This window comes from Gymnoscopelus microlampas (assembly GCF_963454915.1).
Source record: "Gymnoscopelus microlampas genome assembly, chromosome: 3".
Taxonomy (NCBI): domain Eukaryota; kingdom Metazoa; phylum Chordata; class Actinopteri; order Myctophiformes; family Myctophidae; genus Gymnoscopelus; species Gymnoscopelus microlampas.
The window spans coordinates 34,120,918-34,141,331 of NC_139940.1; the positions used below are offsets into that span (position 1 = coordinate 34,120,918).

At 42.0% G+C, this 20,414-nt stretch overlaps 1 protein-coding gene across 1 annotated transcript in view; it reads right to left on the reverse strand.

The window, feature by feature from the left end:
- The window catches only part of LOC311039730 (CUB and sushi domain-containing protein 3-like), a gene marked incomplete at its 5' end in the record, with an annotated part of 373,258 nt that overhangs the window by 161,369 nt on the left and 191,475 nt on the right, over positions 1-20,414 (reverse strand). Inside the window, 3 exons of the mRNA XM_084049684.1 lie at positions 2,020-2,223; positions 2,595-2,690; positions 3,933-4,046. Of these exons, the coding sequence (XP_083905810.1) occupies positions 2,020-2,223; positions 2,595-2,690; positions 3,933-4,046 (414 nt within the window). The remainder of the gene's footprint in view (positions 1-2,019; positions 2,224-2,594; positions 2,691-3,932; positions 4,047-20,414) is intronic.

A 20,414-nucleotide genomic window follows, 5' to 3' on the forward strand; every position in this document is an offset into this window, starting at 1 on the left:
TGTGTGTGTGTGTGTGTGTGTGTGTGTGTGTGTGTGTGTGTGTGCATGCATTCTGGTCCTAACGTTGAATGATGTATGCGTGTATGTGTATATACAGTAGGTGCGTGGCCGGGGGAATCGTCCTGTGAATCTGTTTGCATGTACATGAGTACATTTACAGTATGCGTGTGCACTTCTGCCACTTTCTATGAATGCTTGCCAAAAGACTACATGGCAAGAGACCAGCTTCTTCAATAAATACTGCATCAGATTTAATGCATGTCTATACCTCTCTCGCGAGTTTATAGTCACACTCACATTCCTACTGTGTGTTGAGAATCCCAAAAGTAAAGAACCAGGAGAAAAGTCAACTTTATGAACCTGTTTAACCCTTCCATTGTTCCCCGTTTTCAAGTTTAAATAGGTAAAAGGTACCCTTTACATTTCTTTATTGGAACAAGGCTTCATGATATCCTCAGAGACAGCTATTTTAACGCAACAAAATTAATTACCACCATTTTAGTTCATTCTGATGGTCTTAAAAAAAAGTGACACCTGTGGTGTTAGCGGGTCAAATTTGACCCAGCAGAGAAGTGTGGCTCAATGCCCCCCAAATTGTCAATATTCAATGTTTACATGTTTGAGAGTGAGAGAAACTTGTCCTCAATTAGCATTTTCTATCAGGAGTAAAATAAAGTTTGAGTTTATGAAAAACAAATTACTTTTTACTTTCTATGGTATACGGTAACACTACAGGTGTCACTATTTTTTTTTTTGGAAGTGTGTTCTAATGTTAGTCTATTATAGCTAGATAACATCATTATCCATTGTCTTCATTATAGGAAATGTAATGAGTGAATTTTAACATGTTTACAATTGAAAACAACATGTATTGAAAAATGAAACCCTAACCCTAACCCAACATAATAATAATAATAATAATTTTAAAAAGTGTTTACATGGATATGAATGCATTACAAGTCAGCTATGAAGTGGGAGAAAAAAATTAATGAAAATATTTTTTGAGTACTGTATTTTGGGCTGAGTTAAATCACGGGTCAAATTTGACCCGCTAACACCACGAGTGGATGCATGTTTCTAACACAATGCAAGGGTTAATTCTTGTATCCATGTGTGCGTGCATGTGTGCGTGCGTGCATGCATGCTTACGAGCAAGTACTGTACAGTATACTGTATACTGTATATGCTGGTCCTCATGTTTAATTATTTATGTATGTGTTTGCAGGTGCATGGCCGGGTGAATCCCCATGTGAATCTGCTTGCATGTATATGGGTATATTTATGCATGTGCACTCCTGACTGATCCTGCCCCTTAAAGGCGGGGTGCCGTGATTTTCAGTGATTTTTTCCCCCCCTAAAACATAATCATCAGGTATTATGGTTATACTAGGAGGAAGATTTTTTGTCAAAAAAGTGTACAGAAATTGTTAAAATTATGTTTTTATGTGGACACGCCTCCAGTTCATTAAGTGTACCTGGTTCTCACCTTAGCACCTCCTCCACCACCTTAGCACCACCCACCTGTCCTAGTCCCTCCTCCTCCTCATGCCCACACCTGTTGTGTTATGATAATGAGGGGGAGGGTACAATTTGACTCTTTGAATGTCACTAAAGGGCTGTTTTTCTATTGGCACGTTTGACCCTCAAGGTTTCAGCCTCCAGGTAGAAACTCAAAATAGTCAGAGAAGACATAAAACACCATAAAAACACCACCATGGGGCTTAATGAAGTTCTATCAACCTCAACATGAAAAACAGAAAAAGTGCAAAACCATGGCACCACCTCTTTAAATAAATACCATATTTAATGCATGCTACTGTATATCCATACCACTTTCAAGAGTTTATATTCACACTGGGAGGCAGTGTATTGAGTATTCTAAAAGTAAAGAACCAGGGGAAAAGTCAACTTTATGAACCTGTTTCATTCTTGGATTCATGCATGCATGCGTGCGTGTGCGTGTGCGTGTGCGTGTGTGTGTGTGTGTGTGGGGCTAGGGACCCGAATAAGGTCACTCACCGACACAAGTGGGCACGGTGCCGTTCCACTGGGCCAAGGTGTTGGGCACGGCCTCGCACCTGATGGCACTGGAACCATGCAGCGTGTAGCCTGGATTGCATTCAAACACCACCACCGTGCCAATGCTAAAGTCGTTCCCCAGCCGCTTCCCGAACCGAGGCTCAGGGACTGAGTTGCACTGAGAGGCACTAGTCCTGGGCACAGCTGAAGACAGAGAGAGAGAAATTAACAGGCAGGCAGGCAGAGAGAAAGGCAGAGATATAGGGAGAGGAAGGAGGCAGAGAGAAATGGTTAAGCCCCTCTGAATATCCTCGCAGGTCATCAGTCAATCCAGTCAACTGTGGCAGGATAGCCTCCTTCCCTCTGGTCTGCTCTGCCCTGTTCTGCTCAGCCATCCCCAACCACAGTCAATAGCACACCGCTGAACAGCCCTTTATGTAATGAATGCGAGGCCACGTTTTTTTTTTTTTTTGTATACTGTGTGCGCACGTGCGTGCGTGCGCGTGCGTGCGTGCGTGCGTGTGTATATATATGTATATATAAATTCAAGAAAGAGTAAAGGAAAAATAAGTTACCTTGATAAACAAAGTGATATCCTTTGGATGTTTCTGGTCCTATGGTGGTAAACTTAAGTGTGATCTTGTTTCCAGAACTCAATGGGAGAGTCTCACCTAATTGGAGAACGCACAAGAGAATACCATTTTACAATTACAGTTTTGGATATCATTATTTTCATTCGATTGTCATCGAATGATGCATAAAATACGCATACTGTATAATATGATACCAAGCTAGCAACTGCAGATTAAAGGCACATTTTGTTGATTCTGAACCTAAATCACATTGTGCTGTGATTCATGTGTGTGGGGGAGTTCATATGTGTGGGGGGGGAAAAAAAGTCTTGTATTTCTCCTGCAAAATATATGTGAGCATCAAGTTGTTTCTTGTCATCCGGCCTACACCTGATGACGTAAAGCAATGTGATTGACGTCATGGGCGTACTTCAGCATTTCGTGGGAGAAATACACAGAAGAAAAGATTTAGGTTAAAAATCATATGATGCGAGTATATTATGCACTGTTTCTGGACAAGTGAAAATTCCACAGCAGATAAAGCTTGTTTTAGCAATATCTGATCTACTCAATTATTTTTGTCATCTTTAACACTGTACTGCTATAGCTGGAATGCACATGTTTTACATTAGAAACTGCCCAGACCTATTGTATACGTAGAGTGCGACAAAAACAATTTACACTTGTTTTGCTTCATTGTTTTAATTGGCATCTCGGAGGAATTCATTCATTTGCAATCATAACCCATTATGTATCGTTATTATACTCCATTATATCATGATTAGAGGACAAGGGGAAAAAATGTCTTGACAGCATAAAGCATTGTTTGGATTTCAGTTTCCCCTGGGAAAATCTTCTTATGCATTGTATTCAAACAGGGAATGACACTGCGGCTGCAAACAGCTGTGATCAACTCAATTAACCCATTAAAACCGGGAAAGCATCCGTGTCATTTTAGATTTTAGCTATATTTTAACCACTTTAACCATTATTTTATACTTTGGCTATTCAAAAATAGCAGATATAGAAGTGACGCGCTATGAGATTGTAGATCTGCTATTTTTGAAAGATCGTGAAAATTGGCACACATTTTCTTTGCTTTTGGGGGTCCCTGGAACAAAATATTTTGAGATGGGGGTCGGCGGACAAATAAATATAATTTTTGACATGAAAAACTGTTGGGATTTAGAAGACATTTTTAGAATCGGCTTCAGGTCTTGATGGGTTAATCTGAGCTGAAAACAACACCCGGTCTTCCCTATGAGCTGGTATCCCCAAATGAAAGGTCAGAGCGAAACACATAGGGATTCAAGTGTTTCAAGTGTAGCATGTTGGTCTTACCCGAGTGGGATCCATATATGGAAGAAAGGAGGGGGGACTCTGTGGAGGGCCCATCGAAGATATCAACCACGTCACTGGTCAATGTTTGGAACACCACAAACTGACCAAACAGCACTGGAGAGATGGAGAAACAGAGTGCATCTAATGTGATCGTTTGCCGATGAAGAGTAATATAATTGCTCTCTGTACAATTTTTCATAATTTTGGCACCTAAATAGTCATAGACATGATTAATCTTCTGTATGCATGCACCTTTGGTAGCTTCGCTAGAGCTTGTATAAGGCCAATAAATAGCTAGGGAATGTTCCTCCATTTCAGAAGCATCCTTAACTGTGTCACATTGAAACACTACATTTTTTTATATCAACTCAATATTTACTGAACTGTAATCGTGCATTCTAAATTGTTGGATCTTCACATGGTGGTCAGCACTCTGACTGAAAGTCACAATGTTGACAAGGCTTGGTAGCATTAGCACAAACAACATCCTTCAGGTGGTTTAACTACTAAAATGTGTTCATTCTGACCATGGCTATTGTCAGCCTTGTTAGGAGCACTATAAACCTGGCCCTAATGGTGCAGAAAACAAGTTAAACACTGCTGAAATAAAGTCATGTATCATGATGCTTTTCAGACAGCGTTATCAAGACTATCTCTTACTAGGCTCCAACCTTTAATTTAATTATAAGACCTTTCCTGAATGGCATGTCAAATGACAACGGTTTTGTTTATCACAAGAATAATAATTAAATCTACTAAGATTAAGAACCTATGACAATGAACGTAAGAGAATTATGTAAAAAATTGTCCCACATGAATATTTCCAATTAACTTCTCCTGATTATATCGGGGTGTACATGCCCTTGAATGTAATCTGATCTCTCTCCTACCAAATGAACGGACTTGGCCGATTGGATCACCGGGTCTGTGGTGTGCACGTATGTGTGTTTGTGTGTGTGTGTGTGTGTGTGTGTGTGTGTGTGTGTGTGTGTGTGTGTGTGTGTGTGTGTGTGTGTGTGTGTGTGTGTGTGTGTGTGTGTGTTCTTTTGAAGCAGATAACAGCCTCGATCTCACCCTCTGGTGCGCAGGCAGTGTATGGAAGCTAAACATTCCTCTTAGGGCGGATTCAGACTGGGTCCGATTGATTCGAACCGTTCCCGAGTACGATTGGCCTCTCCCAGCTGGCCAGCTTTCACATTGGCCAAAATTCTTCCGTACTCGAGTACACTTAATTCAACAGTAATGTGCCTCATGGGGGCGCTGTTGACTATGGGGCTTTGGGAGATAGAGAATGTCATTCATAGAAGAAGAGTCACTTGTCAGAGTGCAAAGTGAATAATAAAGTTTGACTGTGTTCCTGACGTTGTCTTGAGTTATAAGACCAAAGCAGTGTGTGCGTTGGTCTTTGAAACCTCAAAATGTAACGTCGTCTCTCGCGTCTCTGTTATTATCAATATGATCATGACGTCACTGATACATCCTTGGTATTTTAGCAGTGACGTCACAGATTCAAGTAGAACTATGAGAAGGTATAACCCAGCTAAAATAATGTGTCATCATAAAAATATATAACGCATATACAGTCTATGATTAGAAGTCCACTTCCTTCTGTTGGTACGGATGGCTTCACATTGCATCGTTCCGTACCCGAGTACGCATGATCCGGATCCGAGACTACCTCCGGAGGAGGTCTCGGGTACGGTACGGTGATCCGTTCCAGGGAACGATACGCTACGTTCACACCAACCCAAGTGGTCCGGGGTGCGCACTCGGGACCATAGTCTGAATCCGCTCTTAGCCAAGGCTCTTCCTTATTGCTATCTCGCTCGCTCTGTATGTCCCTTCATCTCAGCCTTCTCTCCACTCTCACCTGATGAAGATGTATGCATGGCACAGAGAGGATATTAGTATGAGATAGTACCACTACTCTCCATGCTGACAAGTGGGTTTAATCTGTGAAAAATATCCTTGCTTAACAGCGAAACTCTACAGTAGGCGCTTCTTCATGAAACGTTACAGAGTAATGTTTCATGAAGTGTTCTTTATCCACTATCTATATACTGTAGAAGCAAACGTGACCAAGTTCGTTAAGATGATGGTAAAGCAGTTCTCAACTAGTAACTAATCTTGAAGTTGTACCTTTTATTACACGTATCACACGTAATAACATGGAGGGGTTTTGAATACCAGTTATGTTTAAATGTGTTCTATTACGGGTCCATATATGCATTCGCAAAGTTGAATTAACACCCAGGATGCTGTGGTTTACTATTGTCACCGTCAGATTTATACAAACAATTCACAGGTTTTCTTTCACGCTGGCACAAAAGAGAATAGTCTGCACACTGGGGATGCTGAAAAAATGCTGTATTTTTATTGCGTCGTCAGCATGTCCATCAATCAGATCTTCATCAGGACATACCGTATATGTTCTAGCTTTCTTTCAAGCTAGAACATGAAAAACACATCCTGGTTGAGTTCAGTATCAGGAGCACGGCGAAAGTAAGAAAAAAATATATTAACTCCAACTGGTAAACAGCAACTTAGGGAAAATCTTAATAGGGCATGCTGTGAAGAGTGGACACCATTCGGCACACTGCTAATGTACCTGAAAACGGGTTTTGCCTGGAGCCACTGCATTCGCTACAGGCACCTTGAGGCAAAATACACAGGAGGCCCATTTGAAGAGGTGTTTAAGACATTCGTAACACAAACACAAAATGGCAACATATGTTTGTCCTGCTGGCTATGAATTATGTAAGAGCTACCTGTCATCCTCACTCTGTGGCAGTTTAGAATTTCCCTGGTTAATAGACTCCCAATACGGTACACTAAACTGTTATACCAGCTATGGAACTTTCAAAGATATGGGAGGGAGGTAGAATAAGAAAGGAATAATAGTTTTTTTTTGAGAAATGGAAAGAGTGGAATGGGAGTGTAACAATTTCTGTTTTTATAATAAAGGTGACTCACTGCTTGTTCAGTGCGACATGAAATAGATCGAACACCAACAGCAGTCAAAGGCAAATGACAGCCAGGAAACTTTGACACAGTGTGTGTGTGTGTGTGTGTGTGTGCGCATTTGCGTGCTTGTGTGTGTGCATCCAACGTGAAGGGGGGGGGGGGGGGGGAGAAAGAGAGAGAGAGAGAGAGAGAGAGAGAGAGAGAGAGAGAGCCTGCACACAGCAAGCATATGGTTGCGCACACAGAATCATGAACTAGGACAACGTATACACACAAAAGCTCTAACACAAGCAGGTTGATCTATTCACAGCTTTTCTTTGTTTCTGTTGAGTAGTAGGGCTGCCTATGGCGGATCCAATGCCTGAATATGAGATGCTTGCCTCTCCCCTTAGGGAGGGCTCACTGCTTAGCATACCAGCTAAGCAGTGATTCTGTTATGTAGAATAGGTTGCACTTCATAGCACACACACACACACACACACACACACACACACACACACACACACACACACAGGCTCATTTCTCTCTCTAATCCAAAACTATCCAAGCATGACTCCAATCTGCTCCTCTGTTGTAATCACGTCCAGCTATTAAGTCAATAAATCATCGTAAACTTGTAACCTAATTTATGCAAGACTATGATGAATCTTTTGTCCTCTGGCAGTAGAAGTGGTAGAATAATGCTACACACTTTGGAATGACAGAGGGTGTCACATTCTGTGTCTGTATTTATACATACTACAGTATATACATGCGTATACTTATGCGTCACCTTGAATTCTGCCAGCGGGATCTGGCCTCTCCAATCTAATTTCCATGTTTGCTTTGGGTATGTGATCATGATATTAGTGCTTATCTCATACCGTAAGCTCAATGGGAATTGAAAACGCGCAGGCAAACAATTACTGGTTGATAATAATCACATGTGATGGTAATCTCGTTTTCTTTTCTTCTGAAACCATAGATATTTTTTGAAAAATGCAATGAGACTTGTAGTGGCTTCTGTGGTCTCCGGTGGTTTCTGATCTTTAATGGATTCAGGGAACTGCTATGATGCAATCACATAAGATTCCATAGCACACAAAAGTACACATTAGACACATTTTCAGAAACCTGAGGGATCATAGAAAAAGCAGTCACATATAGTCATAATGATCGATTAAAGCAGTGAAATACATCAGGTCCTTTGGCAACAGATGCAGCTGCATCCTTGCACAACTCTCAATGGCCCTCATTAATAAAATAAACGTATGACAGAAAACTGAGTTTTTGTGCACATTAATCACTGATGTGTCTTCTCCTATTTTACTGTATTCGTTTTGTCTTTTGTACATGTCTACTTGTTTTGTATTGTTGACGATGTCTCTTTTTGTATGGATAACTATACCACTTTTTTAACAGCCTGCCCAGGGACTACAGATAAGATGAAAATTAGCCAACTCTGGCTAACTCTGGCTCATTTACATGGACGTGAATAACTGACATGTTGATCAATGTGCATTGTCCCTGTTAAATAAATAAATAAATAAATAAATATTTCCATGCTATGCTCAGAAGGTATCAACCTGGTGTCAATTTGATGTGAGCAAAAACTGAAATAGTCCTCAAACTAGGATATTATAGCTTATCTCTGTTGTCTATGTTCTATTCTGCTATTCACCCAAATAACTTTATCATTTGCCCAATAGAGACACCAGGGTTAATGTGGTTACTTTGCACACACACTCCCAGTAGGCCAAGGAAGAACCTCTTCCCTAAGTCTTTCAAATTGGCCTCATGGTGGCGCTACAACTTGAACCATCCTATAACCGGACACACCCATTTCCACCTGACAAGATTTTTGTAGCTTTTTGCTACTACTCCTACAGATTTTGTCCAAAACTCATGCACATCAGTAAGCAGCATCTTTGTGGTCACTTGATCATGATGTACAGTATCTGTCAGCTTTTTCAGATTTCCTTCTGATTGGCTTTCAGATTTTGCGGGAGGGGCCCGTTTTGCACGAAATGCCACAAATCATGAACGCAGTGTCCGATTGCTATGAATCTTTTCAAAGAAGTACACAAACTAGGAGCTGTCACACAGCTCCTAGTTTGTGGAACGCTCTCCCTGATCACCTGAGAGCACCACAATCTACGGACGTTTTTAAAAACTGACCTTTTTAACAAAGCTTTTAACTAATTTCTCTGGTTTTGTTTTCCTTTTGTCTCCCCTGTTTTGCCTAGTTTTATTTTGACCCTTTTTAGTTTCGCCAAGCTGGGTCCCCTGTAACTGTTGTGTTGCCTATATGTTGTTTTTATGTCACGCTTTTAACCTGTAGCACTTTGAGATTCGCAAGAATGTAAAGTGCGTTATAAATAAAATGCATTATTAATAACACATAACATGACAAAATTATGTTTTCTCGTTTGGCAAGATAACATTCAATTAGCCAGGACTTGATAAGGCCAGGACAGATGAATGACAAGTTAGGACAAGATAAATGTTCACAACACTGTTTAAATACAAATCAAGGTAATTCATTAAGTCTGGGGCAGTGCCAGTGAAAACAAGACAAAGACTGTCTCTTTGGAAAGGAACCCCTAGATATTAGATTGTTATGCAGAGGGGACCGTTGCAAAACAGTAATGTTATAATATGTATAGTCACACGACGACTTATTAACAAACCAGACAAATTTGAATGATTAAAACAATTGCAAGGTTTCGAAAATTTGGTTTAAAAATAGTGAGAATACAGCTTATAACATTACATTATACAGCAATACTTTCTCTAGCTCTCTCTACCTTGAACGGTGGGGGCGTGTCCGCTGAAGCTTCTATGTTCATTTCCCAAGATGCACTTCTGCATACAGGAAGTGTGTTTATTGACTTGTTGGTCTTTATTTGAATATGGGAATGTGTTAGGGATTATGTTATTATGGGACATTATGTACAGTGTTGTGCCATGGTATTCATTTGGTGATTTATGTTGATATTATGTGTTTTTTTTTGTAACTGTGAGACTGTGATGGATGTTCTGATCACACACTCTCCCATGGTGGGATCCTCACATGTACGTCAAGTTGACGCTAGGGTTGCAAGCCCTTGTTCCGGTTCCGGACATTTTTGGCCGATACTCAATGAAATATGCACTTCAGACGCTCATCGGACTGGAACTTCCGGTTTCTAACTTAACATGGGAGTGGATGGGACTTCCGACTTCCGAGCGTCAACTTGACGTACATGTGTGGATGCACCCATAAGCTCTGTGCACAACTGTAGTTCCCTTTTCCAGAAGGTGGCATTCCCGTTTCCTGTTCCGGGTCAGTTTCTCATAGCTTCATTTGATTGGCTCAGCCATAGATGTTTGGTATGGTGGCCGCCATATTTCCGGGGGGAACGGGCACTGGCCAATCACAGCGTGTTGACTACTGGCCAACCACAGCGCGTCTTTTCCAGGACTTGTCAGAATCTAGTTGTCCCGCCCCCACCTGCCTCTGATTGGCCTACTGAATGCCCCCTTCTGTAACGCACGCGGAAATTTCCAGCTGCCCCCCCGGAAGGGAAGCGCGTCCGCCATACAGCCGCTTCAAAGCCAGAGGAGGCGTCTACCTTTATATGTCTATGGGCTCAGCAGCAGATTTGAACTGGAAGCACACAACACCTTCATATGTGTTTCCGGTTCAAATCTGCTGCTGAGCCAATCAGATTAAGCTACAAGAAACTGACCCGGAACAGGAAACAGGAATGCCACCTTCTGGAAAAGGGAACTACAGTCATGCACAGAGCCTATGCTGTCGAGATGCGCTGTGTGGTACCGCTATGTGTTATGTCCCGTCATACGTCAGTGTCGCACAATAAAAAATAACCGATCTACAAGAACATTGTGAGCTTGTAGATTGGCTGTTTCTGCTGAGCGACACTGGAGAACGACGAGTACTGTATATAACTATAAAACCAAAACAAAGCTCGGTTGACTATGATGGCTGACGATATGCTCACGTCCTGTGTATCACAGTTACATCATCAGGTCATCATTTCAACCCTGCCCATAAAATCCTTTTAAATGTTTTTTTTCAAGTGGTCTCACACCACAATTGAGTAAAACATAGTTCCCATATTTTTTAAAATGTTTTCAGCCATGATTATTTAACGTATATTTATAGGGACCGTAAGAAGAGAAAAAAAAAAAAAAAGCAAGTAGGGTGGAAGGAATACAGAGGACAACCTACAGTATCTAATTGACTGTTCCCTGCACTATAAACTTTGGCTGCACTCTTATTTCTTTTTTTTGGTCTGGCTTCTTCATCATCGCCTGGGCTTTACTGACAGTGTCCTCTTCCTGACATAAACAAGGACATATGCTGCAGATCACATTGTGATGATAACAAGAACCAGAATGCTAGCATCACCAAATGGCTCTTTAAGTGGCTGTGTCTACAGAAAGTGTTTTTTGAGGTGCCAGTGTCTTTCTGTCACACATGTCTATGGTAAACTACATGCTAGGAGGACCGCTCCTCTTCCCAGCGCCGCGCCTCACGTTTCAGCGCTCTTGGCGGCTAGCATTTTCTGTTTTTGGCAGAGCGCCCTGGGCACATCAAGTAGAAAATAGCTCAAATTTTGGAGAGCTCATCCAAGTGGGTACTGCTCATTAATTTCATTTTACAACCAAGGTATTGTAATGACTAAGTAGTAGACAGCCAGCCTGTGTGCTTTGAAAATCCTCTGCACATTATTTTTTCTGTGGACACGTACAGCCCCTAAGACTTTCAAACTCCTGTCACACACTTTCTGTCAGTTTCTTCTTCATACTGTAACGTAATAGTTTCTCTTGTAGTTTGTTGTAGTTGTAGTATATTCAGACAAAATATCTAAGGGCAAAAACACTTTTTGCCAGTCCTCACTGCTGCAAGGGGATAACAAATATTTTATATTTTAAGAACTAGAGGTTCGGGCCACTACACATCTAGATTTCGGGCCGTAATACGACACACCTATGTTGCACCGCCGATCCAACCAATATGCCCATATATGGAGATCGCTAATGTCATCAGTATATGCCCATATATGGGCATGCCCCCTTTTGTGCCGATATATGGAGCCGACTGATTTGATTGTGCCTGACACCATGACGACACATTGAGGTAGACAACACACTCCATATGTGGGCATAGCTGCATTGGGAACTCCTTATATGGTTATGGCTGAGTCATACTGTACTTGACAAGAGTGCGACGACGACGAGGTCAGCCGGCCTGCCCACCGGTCCCTTAAGCCAGTGTTTATCAACCTTTTGGTGCCAAGGTACACCTGGCTTAGCCAAAATATCCCAGGGTACACCTAGACACCATTACAAATAATATATACATCTTTGGCCTACAAATATATACTGTCTGAATGAAAGCCATAATATTTTGGCACACTGAGTATAGCAAAATGGTATGCCTTTCATTGCTTTCAAGGCAAAAAACAAACCATGTCACTCTGCCTTTCATGAATATTCAAGGCAAAAAAGTACCATATGTCATTGCTATGCGCTAACTGCTAGCATCAAACTCTGCTGGAATTGATAGTTTTAAACTCTCTAAAATGGATCCAAAATGTTGTGCTTACCTCGACAATAAGTGTTGTCCCTATCTACTTCAATGGACTACTTTATTTGGGCTGTTTGCTGGATTCTTTTTTTTTAACGAGGCAACGAGCAACGACAACGAGCGTGCGTGCGCACACACACACACACACACTCTCACAGGCTGCAGGCTGCAGGCAACCCTGGCAGTCAGTGGCTGCACAGGACAACATATTTGCATTCCTGTGGGTGATGGTCCCTACACTGAATGGACTCGGCCGTGGCTGTGTGTGAAACGGATGATGGCCGTATCGATTGACGGACGCGCAATTGTTCTCGAGGGGGTGGTTTCACACTTTCTTCAAAGCTCGCGGTACACCTCGCAAGTATCCGCGGTACAAAAGTGTACCATCTACCGCGGTTGATAAACACTGCCTTAAGCCAATTTTAATGTAAGATTATCAAGTAGTGATGGCGAACTACATGAGAATAATAAGACTTTTGTGGGTGAATACCATAGGCTCGGACAACATCTTTACTATGCAATTAAAATGACTTATATTGCCTATTTACTTATACATTTGGGAAAGAGATCTCCAAGCTTCCGACGCCACACTGATTTCATTGTTTCGGGATAAACACAACAACAACATATCACATGTCACCACAACACTAGCCACAACGTGCGCGATGAATTTACGGGTGGCGTAGGCTACTTTTCATTGCTCACTACACATTTGCCTCCTCGGGGCATAATTAATTCAACTCACCACATTACGACCACACCGGACGGGGAAACACTTAAACACCGTTTACCGTGAGCACACCCGAGCGCCGACGGCCACACCCGACGCTACATAAAGCGTCGGCATTGAAATCTCTGCATCTGCACAACAACAACAACACACGCGAGCCCTCCGCTTCAACCCCCGCTCTTCCTTTCGATTAGGTAATGTCTCTATTCCACCCCACTCACGCTAATGTCCATCATTTTGCTGCCATGCACATCCCAAACAATACATTAAAACCGACGCCACCGTATCAACACAGCCTCTGCTAGCGAGTAGCTACTCACTCAGGATTGCCAGGTTGGGAGGCAGACAAGCAACCAGGTCAGTGTTGCCAGATTTTGCGCCAGAAACAAGCAACCAGCTTCATGAAAAAACAAAAGCCAGCCGAGGGGGTCCACAATGTTTCGCGGGGGTCCGAAGGGGTACGCAATGTTTCGCGGGGGTCCGCGGACCCCCAGGGGGTCCCCCATGTATTTCTTTTCTTTTTTTGTATGTATAATTTTTCAATTTTTTTTAATTTTTATCCCACAATTTTGTAACCCCAAAATAAGCCAGCCCTCACTAGAGCCCCGTGCGCGGCTAGGGGCCGGGGCGCCCGTGGGGCACCCGGACCTCTAGTACTGTACGTTTGACAATACTAAAATTAAGGGGAAAAGGGAGGTGGAACAATGTGTTGGCATGTCAAGATTCAAATCAAATCTGAATGCAGGTGTCTAAGGTGTCAGAGACTAATTATCACACTAATTAGGGATGACACCATAGGGTTAGACAATGGTCACTGTCCTATTGTCCTAAAGTGCTGAATTGTATTAGATTTTTTCCCCACAACTATTTTCAACAAAGGCAACGTTATGTGATTTATGTGTGTGTGTGTGTGTGTGTGTGTGTGTGTGTGTGTGTGTGTGTGTGTGTGTGTGTGTGTATGTGTGTGTGTGTGTGTGTGTGTGTGTGTGTGTGTGTGTGTGTGTGTGTGTGTGTGTGTGTGTGTGTGCGCGTGCGTGTGTGTGTGCGTGTGTACTTTATTGACCATACCCTTTCATTCAGTCCGGCTGATGAGCTAATAGTAGCTACAGTAATAAAATAGATGCATTCCCAAATAAAATGAATGCTGCACAGCTAAATGTACTACTGCTTAGCTAAGGTTTATTGATGTAACTAGTCTGGTGAATGAACAAACACATCATTCTATGGTCAGCAAAATGTCACTATGGCTATTTCATTTTTGAGGACCTTCATTAAGTTGTATTAATTACAGATTTTTTATCTACTTATTGCTGAAATGGAACAGTCAAAACCTTGCTACCGCATCCATTTCGAACGGTGATAAGACTTCTGCTAGTGTCTTATCGAAAACTTGTGGCCACCCTTGAGCCAATTGGAATGAAGTATTTATCTAGAAGCTGGTATAGATAACAGGCCATGATAAGAGGCTCAATCTATTCCTCTGTGCTCTGGAATCATTATATACAGTGGAGGCTAATCACTGATCCTTGACTTCTCTCATATATTGACTCTCTCCACAGCAGAGACAGAATATTAGGATGATGTGCAGTACATGTTCTCTTTTTGAAAGCGGGTGTAATCCAGAGAAATATTTTCATACATTGACTGAATATGATCACCTGTGAATTGTTTTAGAAGAGCCAAGTTCCACATAAAGCTAACAAAGAAAAGGAAAAATAACTTTGGAATAAGCTATTATTTGTTTCTTTAAAAAAAATAAGATTTTATAGTAGCCAGTTATTATTTACCTCTTTTTCTCCCCAATTTAGTCATTATGCAAATGATTCCCCTCCCCACACACACTGCTGTTGTACCCTACTGGCTCACCTGCGAGTGAGGATCCCCCACCGGGAGGACGCAGCACCTCTGTCCCGCTCCTCCCACCCAATACTCCCTGCTGACAGGTGTCGCCCCAGCCCGTAGGAGTATGTGCAGTAATAAATATCACTATCCGTCCCCCAAACACGGGTCAATTGAGTTCACATCTGGACGTTCGACAAAGCCATATGCACCACGGTAGATTTGAATGCCTAGACGGTGGCCCAGTACTTTACCACATGCGCCACACGAGCGCGCAGAATAAGCATTTCTAACACTTGTCAATACTCATTCAGCAACCTTGACCGTGTATTAAAATAATACTGATCTAATATATTACAATTCCATGGTTGAAGAAATTACACAGGTGGAAAACAGTAGTAACTGTGTTGTAAATTGTGGGTGGAACCACACGGGCAAATATTTATTGAGGTTTACAGAGGTTTGAGTGTTGGACAATGAATTCCCAGTTCTACCATTAGCCAATGTATTAGCTACTGTAGGTGTGACTTAGGGCAAAATGTGCACACAAGGTCCATCCAGAAAGGTGTTAAAGCCTCTTATAACAAAAGCAGTGGCTAAAGGTATGAATAAATTGCAACACATGTTTGTCCTTCTGGCTATGAATTATGTAAGAGCTACCTGTCATACCTGCTTTGTGGCAGCACAGGCTTTCAGCATACACAACACTCATTTACAGAGACCAGGGGGATCGTATGACAGCAACATCACATATATTTTTAATGATCCGTTATCACAGTGAAATTGCATCAGCCCTTTGGCAGGGAGCACGGCTGTGCAGTACACTTTGGCAAAAGGCACACACAGTCCATTAGGCCTAAATCCTGTGGAGAAACGCTCCTCTGTGGATTAAAGGAGGGAAGAAGGAAGGGAAGAAGTGGGTATAAAGAGTGAGGAGACTCGAGGAGGAAGCTGAAAGATAGACGAGAGGAATATCTTACGGCCGCTATACCCGCTATTCATTATGCCGACTCCGTTATTTGCGCCTGGCCGTGGGCGTGTTGTTGCGCTTTCCCTTAAATTGCTATCTTGCCCACACACGTTTGGGAAAGTGCATAGCGGATTCTAAAACCACCTGCTATGCCAAATTTGTTTGGTGGAGCGCGCACGCCTACAATGGACATGTCGGGCACACAACAGCACAACATTCAGAGGTCTCCTTCTCTCCTAATTCTCCACGTATCTCTGTGATCAAATTTTCCTATAATCAGCAGAAGTGAGACAGAGTGTTAATTGTGTTTATATAAGATGATAGTCTATTCAAAGCAGACAATGATTTGTGCTGTGTGTCGCGCAATGCCATTTGTTCCGTTCAGTGTCATTAATCCATTGCCCAGGAAATAATGAACGGATTACAATAATATAAAATTCTCTATAATCAGAAACATGTGGGTGATAATTAACATCAAATATGGTTTTATTCAAAGGCTATCAAAGGCTACAGTGTATGAATCAAACATAAGGTATAGTGTCCAATGTTATCGGCGCCCCAGTGCGGCTGCAGAGTTTGTTTGATTAATCCAGAACACAAGCAGATTGCTGTAATTTAGAGTTTTCTTTAACCAGCAATGTCTGAGTGATAATTCTGTGTATCAAATATAATTTTATTCCAAGGCAACGTCGCTCTTCCATGGCCATGGCACATTGGGCAGAGAGGGAGAGAGCATAATATTGCACTGGGGATAATGGCTTGCCCAGTCTTCTCTTAAAGGCAATGGCATCTGGCACAGTGATTGGTTTTATTATTTGTAACATCAAAACCACACCTATGCATAATGTGACGGGTAGCGCAGGTGTTTTAGGGATAAGGCTGGTGTCCGAAGATAGAAACTTTTGCATGGGAACGCCCCTTGCGCAATGTTTCCCATTCACTCAAATCAGACCAATGTTTATAAAGACATACCAGTTGGAAATACCTCTGTATCCCTGTGTTGAAAACTCATTTTGTGTCAGTAAGGGTCGAAAGCAGAGTTCATGGATCTTATTAGGTTGCCAACATTGACTGTAGCGTAAAGCACTCAGGCAGACAGGCAGTAGAATGGCCAGTGCGTGGGATGCAGGAAGCCATGCACCAGGGTGGCCCGAGGCACAATCTTACTCTCCACTGAACATCATCACTGACGAGCCAACAATCAGCCCCTGGGGTCAGCTTTTTCATAATCACTCTCAGCGGCACCCGGTCTCGTTCTGGCTCCTGTTTTTGCACTCACTACCGTTGCACTCTCACTCATTATCTCTCTCACTCCAAGTCATTCTTTTCTCTGACTTTTAAACTGAGAACTATCTGCCTCTCCCACTCATTCTAGCTAAAGATTTATTACTGCAACCGCTCAGTGCTCCTGCTTTGGGCCGTGACAAACTCTGTGGTAGCCATTATGGATATGTTGTGGTTAGTATAATAAAGACATACGCAACAAGCTCAACTCAACTAAGACCTAACATTATAGATTGGGTACTATCTTCATTTTCGAAAAAAGAAATAGAAATGATAGGAAACACTTTAGTCATAATTACATAATGCTGTGAAGCTATAAAAAGCCCAGGTCAAATGCAGAGGTGATTGTATGTCTTTGTGACAGGGATAGCATAATAACATAATAATGTCTCATTATGACCATTCTTCTGGTGTGGGCCTTATTAACGATCAAGTGTGATGATGAGCAGAGTAATCTACAGTACTATATACCTGCATGCAGACTTCATTAAGTATTGGCCCCACTTGAACTAATGTTGCATACAATACGTGTTATAAACTGACATTAGGGTAAAGGTCTAATTATTGCAGTATTCCAGTGGAAGCAATTGTATCACACTTCACACTTATCCTTGCATCACTCCACTGTCTGCCTGAAGACTTAGAATTGATTAAAAAATGTATTGATTACTTTTAGAACACAGGCTGTCCTGTTAGTTTTGATTTTGTTGTTTCTAGAACAAAATAGAAAGGTGTCAATGAGGCTGGCATCTGTACAACCCATTTTTTACACAGAGGTTCTAGAAGTGTCTTTGTGATGGGTTTATAAACGGTCCACTTCTCCCATGTTTTACGAGACACCGACACTGAATTGAGTATAACACCTTCCATATCACAATCTCAGTGTCTCAGAGTAGGGGAGTAGTGTTGGTCCTCTTTCCATTATTTTCTCGTGATAACCTTCTTAGTTGCTGCTAGTATAACTTTAATAATAAATCGGTTGTCATGTTGTATTCTTTCTTGTGATACTGTAGGTAACCTATTGTAAATATATGTCTTGGGCAGCTCATAGCCTATACATTTTACATGGACATTACATTTCACATTATCCCAATACGTTCTCATTTTGAGAATACATCATTTTTCACATAACACAGCCTCCAGCAGGCTGTTGTGCAGATTAAAATCTATGTTTAGTCTTAGGAATGATGCAGAATCTAACAGTATTTTCCCAACATAATTCCTTCCACATTCTGAAGCTGGTGGCTGTGCTTGCAGTGCCTTGCATATATTATATATGTCATCTTTGGATATTTCTATCTTGGGTTATTTTCCCCATTCATCTCTAATAATGTATACAGGTAGATGTTGCTACTGTATACTAAATGGTAAATGGTGCATTTATATAGCGCTTTTATCCAAAGCACTTCACATAGATTGCGCATCACATTCACCTATTCACACACAGATTCATACACCGATGGCGGAGGAAACAATGCAAGGCACCAACCTGCTCATCGGGAGCAATTAGGGGTTCAGCGTCTTGCTCAAGGACACTTCGACACTAACTCTGGGGGAGCCCGGGATCGAACTGGGAACCTTATGGTTCCCCTTCGGCCGCTCTACCGGCCACTCTACCCCGGAGCCACTGCCGCCCCCACTCATCACCATGCCTTGATACAACGCTGAAATCACTCTACCACCAATGTTCTTGTATGTGTTTTTCTATCCTTCCCCCCCTCTGCCACTCAGGTAGTAGAGCGCATCACTGCATGTCTGGCTGACACCTCAGAGTAGATGGCTTCTCGTCACCTCAAACTGAACCCAGACAAGACAGAGCTTCTCTTCTTCCCAGGCAAGTCCTGCCCCATGCAGGATCTAACTATTTACATAGACAACGCCCTGGTGACTTCGTTTCCAATGGCCTAGAACCTTGGTGCTGTCCTGGACAGTCAGCTCTCATTCAAGGCACACATTGCAGTGGTCACTCGATCCTGTATGGTTTAAACTCTATAACATTCGAAGGATCAGACCCTTCCTCACCCAGAAATCACCCCAGGTCCTTATCCAGACCTCAGTCATATCAAAACTCCTGTAACTCACTCCTTACTGGCCTCCCGGCATGTGCACTTAAGCCCCTCCAAATGATCCAGAATGCTGCAGCACGATTGGTCTTCAACCAGCCAAACTTTTCTCGTCTCCTCCCTTCTCCGCTCTCTCCATTGTCTCCCACAGAGTACAAAACACTGATGTTGGCCTCAAGGGCGCAAATCCGATTGTACCCTGGAGGGGTATAATTGTTTGAATTAATCATTTTTAAAATTAATTAATCAATTGCCCTCAAAATACTAAGTCGGGTGTCTTTGCGCGAAGTCACGGCGGCCCCGTTGACACCTCCAGCCATAGCTGCATGCATGCATTATGTACGTGGGCCTACATGAATTCAAATCAACAACATACTATGGGGATACATTTTTCCCATAGATTTCCTAAAATATTTATTATCATTTTAAGCCTAGAACCAAGCCATCCAGGCTTCTGGTGAATCATGACCATAAAACATTTGATTCTGTGTCAAAAAATATTTTAATATTTAATAAATAATTTAATCTAATTATATTTAATAACCTTTTTTTGTGGTTTCCACCACATATTTTTTGACACAAAATTATCATGGTTTTGAGACAGTACATAGGGAACCTGTCTGGTCCCGGTGATTTACCTCCTGTGTTTTATTATTGCATCTAGAACTCCCTGTTCAGTGATCTCAGCTTCTAGACTGTCACATGTCTCCCCTGTTATCCCTGGAATGTGAAGTCACTAAGAATGCATTCATATTTTGAGTATCCTCACCCTGACAGGTGTTCAGTCTGACAAAAAGTCACAAAGCGGCGCGGCCTCATTATTATGTTTAGACTTTTGAGCAGTAACACCCTCTTTAAGCTCAACTATCACTGACATCTTGAGCTTTATTCCTTTCTGCTCTTTCAGGCTTATCAACATGCTAACAATAAAACAGCATCTAGTCATAGCATTTTAAACCAGACTGGTGGTTAGAATATCATATTCAATCATTCCCTTTCAAGATTACTAATCTCTGATGATAATGTCATTGTTTTAGAGTTCCCCCCCCCCCCCCCC